At 43.7% G+C, this 13,599-nt stretch overlaps 1 protein-coding gene across 1 annotated transcript in view; it reads right to left on the reverse strand.

The window, feature by feature from the left end:
• Positions 1–2,606: 2,606 nt before the first annotated feature.
• Positions 2,607–13,599, reverse strand: part of CDHR1 (cadherin related family member 1) — a 563,177-nt gene continuing 552,184 nt past the window's right edge. Inside the window, exon 17 of the mRNA XM_078641125.1 lies at positions 2,607–4,435. Coding sequence (XP_078497251.1) covers positions 3,884–4,435 — 552 coding nt within the window. The 3' untranslated portion in view covers positions 2,607–3,883. The remainder of the gene's footprint in view (positions 4,436–13,599) is intronic.

Raw genomic sequence — 13,599 nt, forward strand, 5'->3', positions numbered from 1 at the left:
CGTTGTGGTGCAAGCTTGTCTGCGCAGCTGGAGATCCATCTGTGGAGTCCTTTGGCTGTGAGGTTGGCATCACTCGACATGGTGGGGGCATTGCATTTATGGGTGGAGTTGAGTTGTTCCTCAGTGACTTTGTTCCAGTTCCTTTGTTGGGGGCATGGTGCAGGTTTGGGCGGCGTGGGTTTGTCGACGCAGAAGTGTAGGCAGTGGTGGCCTGTCCATATGAGTTGTGTGGTGTGGCTGAAGTGGATGTTGTTGCCTCCTGCGAAGATGGGGTTGAGGGTGTGTCCTGCCTTGTGAGTGGGCGTGGTGACGAGCTGTTTCAGTCCGATATTGGCGAGGTTGTCCAAGAGAGTGGAGGAGTTGGGGTCACTGGGGTTGTCGAGGTGGAAGTTCAGGTCTCTGATGAGTATGTAGTCCATGGAGGCGATGGCGTGGGGTGCAAGGAAGTCGGCGATAGTGGTGGTTAACGAAGCGCGGGGTCCGGGGGATCTGTAGGCGAGGGTGCCACGGAGTGTGGTTCTGCGGCTGGTCTTGATCCGGAAGTGAAGGTGTTCGGTGGTGGGGAATGAGTCCTTCGTGGTGGAGGTGGAGAGTCGGAGGGCGCTTTTGTGTACGATGGCGAGTCCTCCTCCTGGGCAGTTGGGGCAGTCCTCCCTCTGGATCTTGTATCCGTTGGGGATGGTGATGGCGATGTCAGGGAGACAAGGCATTGGTCCAGGTTTCTGTAAAGAAGGCGAGGTATGGCCAGAGGGTGTTGATGAGGTCCCAGATCTCTACGGCGTGTCTGTGCAGGGAGCGCACGTTGAGGAGGATGCACTTCAGGGCTTCGGTGTTGTCGGCATTTGGTGTGGGGGCTGTGGGGGTGTGGTCTGAGGTGAAGGATTTACTGCAGTGACAGCAGGATAACTGGCTGTGGGTGGTGTTTGGTGTAGACTGCTGGCAGTTGTTGTTCCTTCCGGGGTTGAGTGCGAGGAGGGCAACGGAGTAGTAGCGGTAGGAGGTTGCAGATCCAGGGTTCCTTGCGCTGGCCACGGGCGGGTCGCGGACCAGTGCAGATGGGCGTGCCTATGGCGTGCCTGCGGCACGCCAGCGGCATGCCCATGCAGCTGCTGTCATTAAGGAGGGGAGGGGGGAGAGAAGCGCAGCTGGAGGCGGGAACCAGCAGGATGGCAGGGGCTGTGGTGGCAGCAGCGGCAGGAAAAGGGCACCGAGAGCAACGGGCATGGAGAGAAAAACAACCAAAATAGAACACAGGTACCATAACAGGACAGGCAGAGTAATACGACAGAGAAGAGGCTAGAAGGAAGACAGAAATCCAGCTCAGAAATACAGAAAAACAGCATAAATACCGAGAAAGACAACAGCGGCCAGCAGAAGAGCAAGGCTCTCACACTGGACCACCAGGGATGAGACGCAAGCAGGAGCCTGCGGTTAGAGGAAGGCCTCGAACACCTACCTGTACTGGGGCAACGGCAACAGCGCAACCGCAGAGCTGCTGGGAGAGAGAGCAGGTCTTTGACCAGGAGGTCAGAGGTCTAGCTCAGCCATCCCAGCAGCGTCTGCTATTAGGTAGGGGAGGGGGAGAGAAGCACAGCTGGGAGGCAGGAGTGGGAACCGGCAGGGGGGAGGGGCCATGGACGTAACAGCGGCAGCAAGCGAGCATGGAGAGCAGCTGGGTGGATGGAGCAGGAACTGGCACGGGGAGGGGCTGTTAGGGAAGCAGCAGGGGGAAGAGGGCACAGAGAGCAGCAGGCATGGCGAGAAAACCTGCAAAAATAGAACACAGGCACAGGTACAATAACAGGACAGGCACATTAATAGGACAGTGAAGAGGCTAGAAGGAAGACAGAAAACGGACACAGAAAGACGAAAACGGCACAAATACAGAGATAGACAACAGCGGCCAGCAGAAGAGCAAGGCTCTCTCACTGGACCACCAGGGATGAGGCGCAGGCAGGAGTCTGCGGTAGAGGAGGGCCTCGAATACTTCCTGCACTGGGGCAGGGGCAGAGGCAGCAGTGCAACCGCAGAGCTGCTGAGGGGGAGAGCAAGTTTCTGACCAGGAGGTCTATTAATTGGGTCTATTAATTGCACAGGTTGCTCCTTGGAGGGCCTTTTCCATGACTATATCACAACCCTATCCCTGGGTCAACGAGGTCAGAATGATCCAAAAGGTGTCTCTAATCAGTGGATTGTATAGCCCGAAAATTCGAGAGGAGTTTCCACTGACTAACAAGAATGTCTTTATAACAGAGGCTTTCTTCACCTTGAAGGGTTTCCATCCTCTTTCAGTCTTTACTGAAAAGAAACTATTATACCGTGACAGATTAAAATACTGGAATAGAGATTAAAACATTGATGCACACACACAGGATTCTTTTCACTTCAACTAAACTTTGTTTGTTTACTTAGAACAGATTATTTTTTGGAGCAGAGTTATACTGCTTCCTGCACATCTTCAAATTCTCTGAGATTAGTAAGAATGAGAGAATGACGTTCCTTAGGACAAACAAATTGTATGAATGATCCAGATTACATACATTTACACAAGTGAAGGACAATTTTGGACCCATATTAACCTTGATCAAATGGGCGCAAACCAACCAACTAGCGCAAGCGACAAGCCACTACAAAAATCATTTTAAATGGGTCAGTCAATGGAACCTAACAGCTTGACAAAGGTGAAAAATTAAGAAGTCATGCCTCCTTTAAAAGAGGCAACTAAATGGCTTCCAAATCCTCAGTAGCTCTTCTTATCTGTACAACAACATTTCGAATTACATGGACAAATACTTTTTGTAAAAGTCTTCTGTTCAGTTACAACTCGTGTCATAACGACAGCATTTTCTTTTTTTTTGTTGCTGCTGCTGACTGACCATGTCTATTGATGCCCACAGTGAATTTACAATTTCATCTGCCATGCACAGAGAAGTTGCGGCAAATTCTATGTCATATATACATTTGCTTTTAATTACCATCTCAGGAAATTCTTCCTTTTTATATTAGCTTCACTTGAAAAAACATTTATGCTGAATAATCTGGAGATATTGTTCATGAGTGTTGAGGTGTATACAAGAGAAAATTAGATTGGTCGTTTTTATGGAATATCATAACTGACACGCTCTATTAAACCTATACTGTACAACCTTTAAACAGTCATACATTGCATGTTGTGTTCAACACTTTTGATTTTTTATAAATAATCTTTACAAAGAAAGACATGGGCGCACTCACTACTGTGCCCATTGTTACTAGATTATATTTGGCCAAACCTGCTAAACGTTAGGACTTTAGAATCTAACTATTGCAGGCCAATGTTATTCTACGTTTAGATAGATTTTGTTTCTAAAGGTCTGTAAAAGACAAAATAAAAACGAAGTAGATGTAGATGATGGCCCATTTTCAACAATAGAAAAAAAACTGCATTACCAAAGTCAGGAATTCACACAATGATCTTTACAAAATATACAGATGCCATATTAGAGAAAATCAGCTGAACACAGACCCACCTTTCTGTTCTGCTAAATTTGAGGGTACGTTTATGTTGGTGAGAGTATGAGTGTAGAAATAGGCGTAAGGACCAGCCAAAGTGCACTAGAGAGGAGTAACGTTGTGAGGGTTGTGGCTGCTATACTTTTAGCTGGTTTGCCTTATTGCTTGTCCTGCAGTATTGATGCTGATTTAAAAGATGCGCTGTTTTTCGGCTGCCTTGTCCTTGTTAGATTAACTTTGTGTATATGTGTTTTGATGGCTTTAGTTGCCCAAAATGCAAATTTCTGTTATGCACACCCATCTAACTTGGACATCAGTGTTCAGCCTATGGGACACCTTAGACAGGCTATGCCTGCGTACATCACATTTTTGGAACACTCTACTGGCAAAACTAGTAGTATTGTTTGGTATAATTTGCATTCCTTTTTTCAAATTTCAATTTGAGTTCAGACACCAGCGCGGCGCTGGCACTGGGCACTTTGTTCTTTATCTCCTGGTCAATGAGTTTGGGTGTCAAGGACCCCGATATAGTAGGTATACTCCACTCTGCGCGACTCTTGCTCATTAGAACTGGGGGAGGGGGCAGGCAGGGGGCGCTGGGAGGCAGGGCGGGCATATAGATGTTGTTGTTGCAGTTCTCGTTCTGAGGGCTGGAGTCTGTCTCTTGGATGTCAAACTTGTCAGCGGGGCCACCGGTACGGTTGATCTTCAGCCACTCTTTTCTAGCACTTTTAGGAGCATTGTCCGCCTGCCGCCGCTTTATGATCCGCCGTACAGGCATTACCTTGTTGGATTTTTTATTGCGCCAGAACATGGCAGTGGAGATGAAGATTGTAATTATCACCATAATGCCCATGACACCTGCTAGCACTCCTAAGGCTTTCATAGGGTTATCTTTACTTTGCATCAAAAAGGCAGCCATTGGCCCTTTGTGAAGGAGAGTCTGTAAGAGAGTACAAAGATAACACATGATTTACTCTTCCAGAACCTTTTGAGACTTCCATTTTATTTGTCCAAAATATGTAACACTTGGGAATAGGGAAGGATGACATATTACAAAACAGGGATTCATTTTCTGGCAATTGCCTCAGTATGCATGTAATTGGTTCACAGTTCCTAGATTCATAATTGATACATCAACAATTCATGCACAATTAACAGTTTAAGGGTACTCTATGGTTTCCTATTATTTCTGTACATCAGCTTAATTTTATCATTTTAATGTCTTACTTGGAGTCCCAATCTATACCTATCTTGACCAGTCTGTAATGGATGCCCTTAAGAAAAAGAGTTCATTGAAGTCATTTGTCATTGTCCACCGTGGAACCAGGTCGCCGCTCCATCTTTTCAGGCATCCATATTCCTGGTACACACACCTAAGCTCTGTTCACCTCCACAAATTAGTATTTGTTAGACATTCCTAAAGTTAAGAGTGGCTCCTTCTGCAATAGAACCTAAACTGTGGCAGTGGCGAGAGAAATCTCATCGGATCTTCACTTGCTCTCCTCCCTTTCGGGTTTTTGAAAGGCATTCACAATTTTTTTAGGGTTTGGTAACTTAATAGGCCTGTTTATGGTTTTTTTCTGATTACTGTTGTGTTATCTTCTTCAGCATCAAAGAAGCTCGGTGTGCATGTGCTATGAAAATAACATTGATTTAACCTAACGTAACACAAATACTACAAGGTAAATTAAAGAATGGTCGCTTATTCCCACTAGAAATTGATCAATCTAGAGTGTGGGGTGTTTTCAAGTGGCTAGAATTAAAACACATCAACAGTTCATATGAATGAATATAAAGCAATCTGTCACTTTGTGTAGTATCCAATACTAACTTCAGAAACTACTCTCGAGTTAACTTAGGTTTGTTGATCTGGTAGTGCAAGTTGTAGGTGTAATTGAAGGATTATGCTAGGAGTGACCAAACACTCCAGTTTAATAGAATATTGTAAAATGTGGGAATCCTGATTCATAAATCATAAATCAAAATAAACGTTGCAATTTAAGAAGGTGAGAAAGGATATTCATTTATTTCTATTTTTAATGCCAGTACTTTATGAACACAGCAATGCACATGTATGCCCTAACATGTACAGACATGGTTTGTGACTGAATTACAATATCATTGTTATATCAACCTGAACTGCACATTCAGGGTCAGACTGGCCATAGCATGCATTAGGCGTTTCCCCGGCAGGCTGGAAGGGTGGGGGCAGGTTTTGCAGCTGTGGGTGCTCTTTTTTTGTTACTGGGGGCTGTTTCGCAGCAGTGCTGCAATATCGTCCCCTAGTACCAAAGGCAGCAGTGCTTCACACTTGCACCTTCCCTCCCTCCGTGGGGTTGGTCCTACATAATGGCCAGTGCTGCTTTGGGTTCCCAATCAGCCCTGGGTACATTAACCTTAATATGTGTCTGCAAAGTTTCATGCATTTCGGGGGGCTTGAAGCAATTTTATTCAGTGTTGTACAAGTGGTCATTCTCTGCACTATATAGTAAGTGTAGCTTCATTTTGAGGGGTGGAATCTCGACGTGAGACTTGTCGAAAGTAGTGGAGCTACCACCTGTTCTTATTTTACTATGTGGTCTTCAAGGACTTCTCACATTCTTTCTTTTAAGAAGATCCTACGTTCTGCTCAGTAGGTAGTTTAATGTGAAGTAACTGTTTCAATCATGTGATCTGTTCACATTTCCATTGACTTGTATTGTGAAAAACTCTATTAAAGAGCATTTAAAGCATGTGGATTTTAGCATTAGATGCTCCCACAAGATTTGGGTGGAAGCTTTGGTCTCTTCAAACAACTATTGTTGTGAATTGTTTTGCATGATTACTGGCTAGGTTTGCATTAATGCATAGTTAGACTTTTAGGCTTCTCAAAGTGTTGTGTTTTATTCCATAAAGGTGTAGGAAATAGCATGTTATGATTGACAAAAGTGTATCCAGTAGACATAGGTTTTATTCCTGTCAGTTGGCTGAGTTGCTATCCCAAGGCTTCTATGAAAATAATTATGCTAAGAATGTCCCTATAGTGGTCAGAATCCCATCTGACAGCCGAATTGAGGAATGTGACATTGCGTTTTTGATTATCATCGTCTGTCTCGTTCACACAGATTCAAGTCATTATTGTGTTACTGCTCATGCTCCTCATGCCTCAATTATATGGATTCAAGTTATCAATACTAATGACTAGAATCTGTGCGGGTGAAACGGGCAAATGTGACTGAAAAGATAACTTAAACTTTTTGACTATCAAATGTACTTTCAACTACTGCTGTTGGGGCATCACTAGCAAGCTATTTTACACAGAGAAGCCTTGAGAAAGCCCAACAGCCAATGCACCAGAGAAAAACATGTATTGGCTACACATAGTTTAATCAACATACCTACTTCAATTGCAATCAGTTGTCTTGATTTCAGATTTATTACAGGTTTTCAGAAATTTCCATATTTTAGCGCAATGCATTCTGTGTAGCTGTTTGAAATCAGATCATGAAAATGAACAGTTTTGAAATGCTAGTTATATTCGAAGATGAGTAACCCCTTTATTAAACATGTTTGTAGCACTGAAATGTTTAGGTCTTTCTCTTTCTTTCTTGTTGCATTCATTACATATCTGTCCTATTGAGAAGGTAAATAAACTAAAGAAACCCACCCCATTATCTGGACTGTGATACCTGCTTGTTTTGGCCTCTTTACCCCTGTAAGGGATGCGGTGCCAGGCAGTGGTCTGCATTGCTAGCTGTCTTCCTCTAAATGCACCCATCACTCCACAGTTCTTGGTGATCTGCACAAACTGATGGTCATGTCTATGCTGGTAAAGGGCTATATCAACTTACATTTGCACAAATGTTTGAGCCCAATCTTTTTTTTTTGCGAGCACATACCCCTCCCCTCCAGCTCTTCCAAGCACCACTAACATCCTGGGGTAGTGTTACAGATACAATAAATGATTCCCCTCTGTCCCACTGATCCTACTTAAGTATGTGCAGTGGGCACAGAGCAACAGTGTGCTGTATCACATAAAATATGATTTTCCCAGTGCAAGTGCAAACCTGCACCTGGACTGGGAACAGTGCAGTAGTGAAAGATACCCTGGAAGTTTGAAGCAACTGGTCCACTTTTCACGGTGCAGGTGGTAACTGGCCTGACTTTGAAAGAGGAAAGCCCCCCTGGAAGCAGGTTCAGTTACTGACTACATCCAGCTGCCGAGGCATTTGTAGGGGGTCCAATGTCTTCAATTATGAGAGGCGCGCTTGGTCAGAGCATATCCTGACTGTCTCTTTGCTTCTGTAAGATGGCCTGGGAATAATGGCAAAGGATTCTCTCATACCGAAGACTCTGCTCTTACGTCTGCAGACACTTCTGTAATATCAGAGTTCTCCAGGGGTGCAAAAAGCAAGCACAGATTCCGATTAGGCCTTATACTTTTGATAATACGGCTCACAGTGTTTAGAACAATCCAGGAGTACATGTTGGTGGGTCTTGTGAACGCCTATTCACACATGAAGTTAAACACCAGGGGGCAGATTTATGAAGGCCTTGCGCCGCCGGTGTGACATTTTTAACATGGGAAAAAGTGACGCACCGGCGGCGCAAGGCCTTCATAAATCTGCCCCCAGGTGATAGAGATTATGGCTGTAAACCCTCAGTCTTGATCTGTATCAGATCCTGGCCTCTGCTTTTTTCATACTTTTACCCAATATAGCTCATTAAGTGCACTTACATTTTGATTTATCATGCCAAAATTGTGTCAATATGTTGGCCTAAGTACTGGCATTGCTCTCCTGTTCTGATATGAAGCATCCTTAGCAGCTCCAATTGAAACCATGAATGGAGCTTTTGCCATGTTCTCAGTCCTCACCTGTGGCATTCCTGCTTTTCTCGAGTATGGACCCATGCTCAGCTCTGCCATTGCACCTCAGTCCTGTCAGATATAGTCCCTTTGCTTTCCAAACACTGAGAACATACATTTTGTACAATGCACCTCTCGCCTGCCTCAACAGTAGCCCAAGTCAGTCCAGTCCTAAACCGAGACCCCGCTCCTATTATATTCCTTAGTCCTTCTCTGAAACACTTCTTCAATTCCATCACCAAAACCCACATACAACTATACCTATGTCCCTCAAATATGATTTGTGAAGTACTTTGGTAGGTATATCAATGTATCTCAAACCCCAGCTGCAGCCCTATGTCTGTTCCATTAATCTGAACTATAAGGACATTTACCAGTACTTCAAAAACCTGTCATGAAACTCCCTCCCTTTTTAGAACTGGGAAAGAGACAGCACCTTTTTCAATGCACATCAGCAAGACAATAAACACTGCTTACTTTTCAGTCCTTGTCTACACATAGAGGTATTTCAAAGCACTTCATTCCTCACCACCCTATGGTAGCCGGGAAACATCCTTTACAACGAAACTTTTACAACGCAGTGCTTTTACAACGCAGGTTTTACAACGAAAACCATTACAGCCCATTGCGCTGGGGGGCGCTCTAGGATAGGGAATAGATTTAATTTACTATCCAACACCTTCCCTAGTGTCCACGGGGCCGGGAGTTGGAATAGTAAATTAAACTATTCACTATCCAGCACCCCAAAGCGCTATGCGTTGTAAAGGTTTGCGTTGTAAAAACTGCGTTGTAACAGCATGCGTGGTAAAAGCATGCGTTGTAACGTCATACATCCATGGTAGCCTTACACTATACTGCTCAGGACACACAGCTATAGTAGAGCAGCTGGAAATGGAATCTTAGCATATCTATGATTCCAACATGCTCAATGCATCTCAATCCTTGCCCAAAGCACTTCATCTACTGTCTGTACTCTACATAGAGATCTACCAATACACCATAATTATAACGTGCAGTCCCTGCCTTTCAAGCCCTGGGGACACAAAGCTCTATCAGTGCCAGACAATCCTGACCCACAACAAAAACACGTGCGCTAGGTCTGGGAAGACAATGCAATGGAACCTGCTCCTGGCACTTCATGACATTCTACAGTATTGACATCCATGTCCAACTCTGCCAGACAAACTCACTACTCCCCTTCAAACCCTGCTGCTTTTTAGGCACTGGGAAAACATAGCTCAAGTCTTACCCCAATGTATGGTCCTCCTGGTACTCACACTATGCTCTACCAATGGGAAACAATAACAACCAGAACAATTGGTTTATAAAACATACTCCCTGCCTCACAAAAGTCCTGCTCTGTGGTCTAGACCAAAAGATGCTCTTGTGCTGACAATCTAGTCCCAATTATCCATCTTTCTGAAAAAGGAGCAAAGGACATGGGGAAAGACCACTGCAAAGTGGTTAGCTTAAGACACAGGGGGTGAAAAATCAATCCACATTTGCCAATGCTCTGAAGTCATTGCAATGGAAAAAAGGCTTCTTATTGCACACCTTGCCAATGAAAACGTTCACAGTCCTCACTGATGGCAAACCTTTTCACATATGTAGCAATTTATCATAGTGCATCAGAACAGTTTGTACATTTGTGTTGTGTATATGCTATGTTTTTCCACAGCATTGTTCAATGCAAATAGTTGACATTGCTGCATTGTATGGCCCGGGACAATATAGACACAAAAGGATGAAATAATTCCACTGTTTATGAGCTGAGCTCAAGATCCTTAGCATGAAAACAGTATGCCTTTGGTCTGTCAAGGCCCCAGAACAACCATCTTTCTCAGTATTCTTTCACAAATAGGTATCGTGTGGTAGTGGATTTGGGTTAAAGGAAAAGCCAGGGTGGTACTGTGTGGCATATTAAGGACAAACAAATGTACTGATAGTTGCTAAGCGCCAGGGTTGATTGGGTGGCCCCCTTATAATTCTTTTCACTCGGCCACGTGGTTGAACTCTGGATCTTTTCACACTTTTCCAGTACAAGATGGTGGATATCACCATTGTTATAGAAATGCTGGAAAGGAAGGCACTCATGCAAATCCCAAATATCGTCCATGGCCGCTTCTTGAGGCCCAAAACATAGGCCTTTACCCTTGATCTGATCTGGAAATGTCAAAACATAAGAGAGTTCATCAATTGTAAGAATATGCTCTTATATTAATGTAACTGTACTTTGTTATCATTCAGTTTTTAAATGGTCTTAACAATTAATTTGCGAAGATTGGGGTACAGTCTTAAGAAAGGCAGCTCAAAAAGGGGCCACTTCATGTTTTCTAGGGGGTCACACATTTCATAGAAACATGGAAACAGGATTTAATGGTTAAAAAAAAGGCCCATCTAATCTTCAGTTTTCCAACTTGCTCTTAATACACAACTCTTACCTGGTCTCCAGTTGCATCCTTGTATAAAGGCGTCTTCCCTACAAGGTGGGAATACAGATGAGCACTCAAAGGCCCTTCCCCTCAGTTGGGTTCTATTATCAAAAGTGCCATGTAGTTGCAACAGTGTGTTATCCCGCTTTTTGCATCATGGAGCACTTTGGTACCGTAGAAGGGGCTGCAGATGCTTGTGTGGCTCCTTCTATATGACAGTTCACACAAGGGCATATGTAGCACCAGCATAATCTCAAGGAGCTTCCCTCATTTGCATGGGTGTGTGGCACAATGTAAATGAGGAAACAATTTGCCTCTGCGCCTGCTGCATATTCAAGAATTGGGCATCCAAACTGTCTCTGTTTAAAGGGGCAAAAGGGGGCCATATGGACCCCAACAGATATCTCCCTGCAAGCAGGTGCAGTTACTTACAGCACCCGTCTGCAGGGGCATCTATTCCCTTCTTTGAATTGCAGGCTAGTTTGCTACCTGCAAAGTGAAAAGTGAGCCTGCAGCTTCAAATAGCCAGTTCACCTTTCAATAACGTGCTGCCTGCAGGTCAGTCACGAGCCGACGCCTGCGCTGGGAGCAGCTTATCCTTTGTTATAGGACCCTGGCCTAGTCCTTACCCCTGTTAGCAGGTAAAGAAACATAGACGAGAAGCTCTAGTAGTAATCCCTTTAGGCTAGGATTGAACTTCATGTAGGTACCATTCGGCAATTCTTTTCTCTGTCTTACAAATCAATTTTTATCAGGATCCAGTCATACAAGTTACCTTTGTCTCCTGTAGAATTTCATTTATACATTTTACATCACTTAATTACCTCAAACAGTAAACAATAAACCTATTTCTCAATAGCAACCCCCCTTCCCCACATGAAATTAGATTCACGGTTATATGTATTACAGATTCTGATGCCTAAAAGTGCCCTTTTCTAAATATTCAAAGTCCTATGTGTCCTGGGAGATTTAGCATTTGTTGCTGATGATGTAAACAGCGTATAAAAATACCCTAAAGGCAGGGCTTTTATCTAGCCATGGACAAAGGTCATCCGTGCAGAGATTGTAAAAGGGATCTCACATAACCGGGATTTCTAAAATTGACAATCAATCTCCTGTAGAATCCTTCCTATTTAAACCCAATTAGTGAATTCTTCTAAAAGAAAGTACTTCCAGAGATAAATCATACGTTTACCCTGCTTTGAATTTGAGCCATCAATCAACCTTATTTTCTAAGGCAATACAGTCCTCCTTCATTGATATGGGTAGAATCAGAACATCTTTCAGAATTAATGTGTATGGAGTGCATTCTGAAGGGGGTTGTGGGAAATTGTGTTTAGCAAAAATTGGTGCCCTGGTAACCTGAATTGAATTGAATCTGTCATGATTAGGTAAATTATCTCTAGCCGGAGCCATCAGAGTTGCAACTTGAGTGAATTGATTAGATGTAGGTTTGGCCTAATGCGAAACACGGTAAGATTTTGCTAAAGGGGCAGGCTGAATAGGTTGAATAAAAGAATGAGGTTGACTAGACAAAAACATCTGACAATTGTTAACCCTCTTGACATGGACATTTGAGCTCACCTACTTTAGCGTCTATTACTTTTAGTTTCTCTAAAATAGCATTACAGAACTCTTTTAGTTTATCTTCCAACATAACATAACATTGACAGCAGTAGTCTGATATGTGTGATTCCAAGTCAGACAATTCATCTGGGCTTGGTTTCCCAGAGATACATACTTTCTTACATGTGCATTTGGATTCTGCCTTTTTTAAAACTAAGAATAAATGTGCCCCCCCCCCTTCTCATCTAACCCTGTACAGTGATCCTGGTTTATCTTTATAGATGGGGGGAGGAGGGGGGTGTTGAAGCACCCTAATACATGATCTGCTCCCAGTTCAGAATGTACACATGGGATTCCTCTAATGTTTCTTCAGCTGCAGTGCTGTTTTGGATTTCCCTTTACAATTCCAGTGTCCCCTTCCAGGTCTGTTTCTTTCCCCTTATAAATATCCCTCAGCCCATCAGTTCAATATTCTAAAAGCCCTCAGCCAAGGATGAATGTCGTACTATACATGGGAGTTGTTCTGTTCCCATGTGGTATCCAACACCGGCTGCAACATTCCTGTAAAAGTTTCTTTGGAGGTGGTGATGTGCAATGACATTCTTCCAACGGCCGTTGCCTCTGATACCTGCCAACACCATGTGGGCCATGTCGAGAAAGCCGTTTACTCGCAGAATCTAAAAATTGTATGATGACTATCAGTAAAAGTTGGTGTATTAGTTCCACCCCCCTTTTCCCACCTGCTCAAAATCATGAGGTCCAATGACCAAAGTGGTAACAGTAGGATCTGCGGGTACTTGATATCTCACTATTTCTCAGATAGGAGCTAGTACGTCCCTCAAATACCAATTTATCTTTGAGCATTCCCACCAAAGATGTAAGGAGGATCCCCATCTCTGTGCATCCCTTCCAACAGTCGTCAGTTACCCAAGGGAAAACTTTGTGTAGCTTATCTGTGGTCATATATTACCCTGTAATTATTTTCAGCTTGGATTCTATGTGATGAACTAACAAGCTATGTTTTTTTTATATGTCTCTCCAATGTGTGGTTTACCTGGGTTGTGCAATCTCTGATTGGAGGCTCCTATCCCATTTGGCCATGTATTTCCACTTGTCTTCTGATTTGAGACACCCACCCACTAGATTCCTGACATATAGACTTTCTCACACTCTGTCAGCAGCCTTGTTGCTGTCTCTTTGACTCTCGGCGGTGACATCCAATTCCTGTTTTGAAAAAAAATGAATCTCTCTTTCTTGAGT

Source organism: Lissotriton helveticus, chromosome 5_1 (assembly GCF_964261635.1).
Source record: "Lissotriton helveticus chromosome 5_1, aLisHel1.1, whole genome shotgun sequence".
Lineage (NCBI taxonomy): Eukaryota > Metazoa > Chordata > Amphibia > Caudata > Salamandridae > Lissotriton > Lissotriton helveticus.